The sequence below is a fragment of the Bison bison genome, unplaced genomic scaffold (genome assembly GCF_000754665.1).
Source record: "Bison bison bison isolate TAMUID 2011002044 unplaced genomic scaffold, Bison_UMD1.0 scf7180017848299, whole genome shotgun sequence".
In the NCBI taxonomy this organism is placed as follows: domain Eukaryota; kingdom Metazoa; phylum Chordata; class Mammalia; order Artiodactyla; family Bovidae; genus Bison; species Bison bison.
The window spans coordinates 11977-12552 of record NW_011478872.1 but is presented as its reverse complement, the minus strand read 5'-3'; the positions used below and the strand labels follow the sequence as shown (position 1 = coordinate 12552).

Genomic DNA, 576 nt, shown 5'->3' with positions numbered 1-576 from the left:
GCCATTTGCTGCGGCCGAGCGTCGGGGAAGGCGGATCTCGGAAGACGTCCGTCGCCCGACTCCCGCAGACGCGACCTGGTCTCTCGCAGCCAGTTCGTGTCACCCTATCTCACGCGTCTCCCTTCAGAGGAGTCGCCGCCACCACTCGGAGAGAAGTCGGGGACGCCTCAAGTGCGTCGTCACCGCCATGCCTAAGAATAAAGGTAATGCCGCTTGTACCTCAGGACCACGACTCCCCTCTGCCCGGTCTCCCTTACTCTGTCCGCGGCCTCCGCATGGCCTAGGCCGCAATAACTTTTCTCTCCGGCCTGCCTTCACACAGCTAGACTATCCGGACGCGATTCTGGTCTCGGGGGAGGAGCTGGGAAGTTACTTCAGGCTTCCAGTTTGGTCACATTGGGGTGGAGCCGACGCCATTTTTGAAGGGCCTCCTGTGGGAGAACGTGTGCTTCTGCTCGTAATTCGCGCCAGACAGACCCCGGCGCTATAGGGACCTGTGGGTAGACCTCCGTGCGGCCTGGGCTTCCCGCATGGGCGCCTGTGGCCTTACCGGCAGTTGTTAACTTTCACAGGGTG

General features: G+C 61.6%; 1 protein-coding gene across 1 annotated transcript in view; it reads left to right on the top strand.

Annotated features, from left to right (window-relative positions):
• Positions 1 to 6: 6 nt before the first annotated feature.
• Positions 7 to 576, top strand: part of LOC104992130 (eukaryotic translation initiation factor 1A, X-chromosomal) — a 9935-nt gene continuing 9365 nt past the window's right edge. The window contains exon 1 of the mRNA XM_010844882.1: positions 7 to 203. Within this exon, the coding sequence (XP_010843184.1) occupies positions 188 to 203 (16 nt within the window). The 5' untranslated portion in view covers positions 7 to 187. The remainder of the gene's footprint in view (positions 204 to 576) is intronic.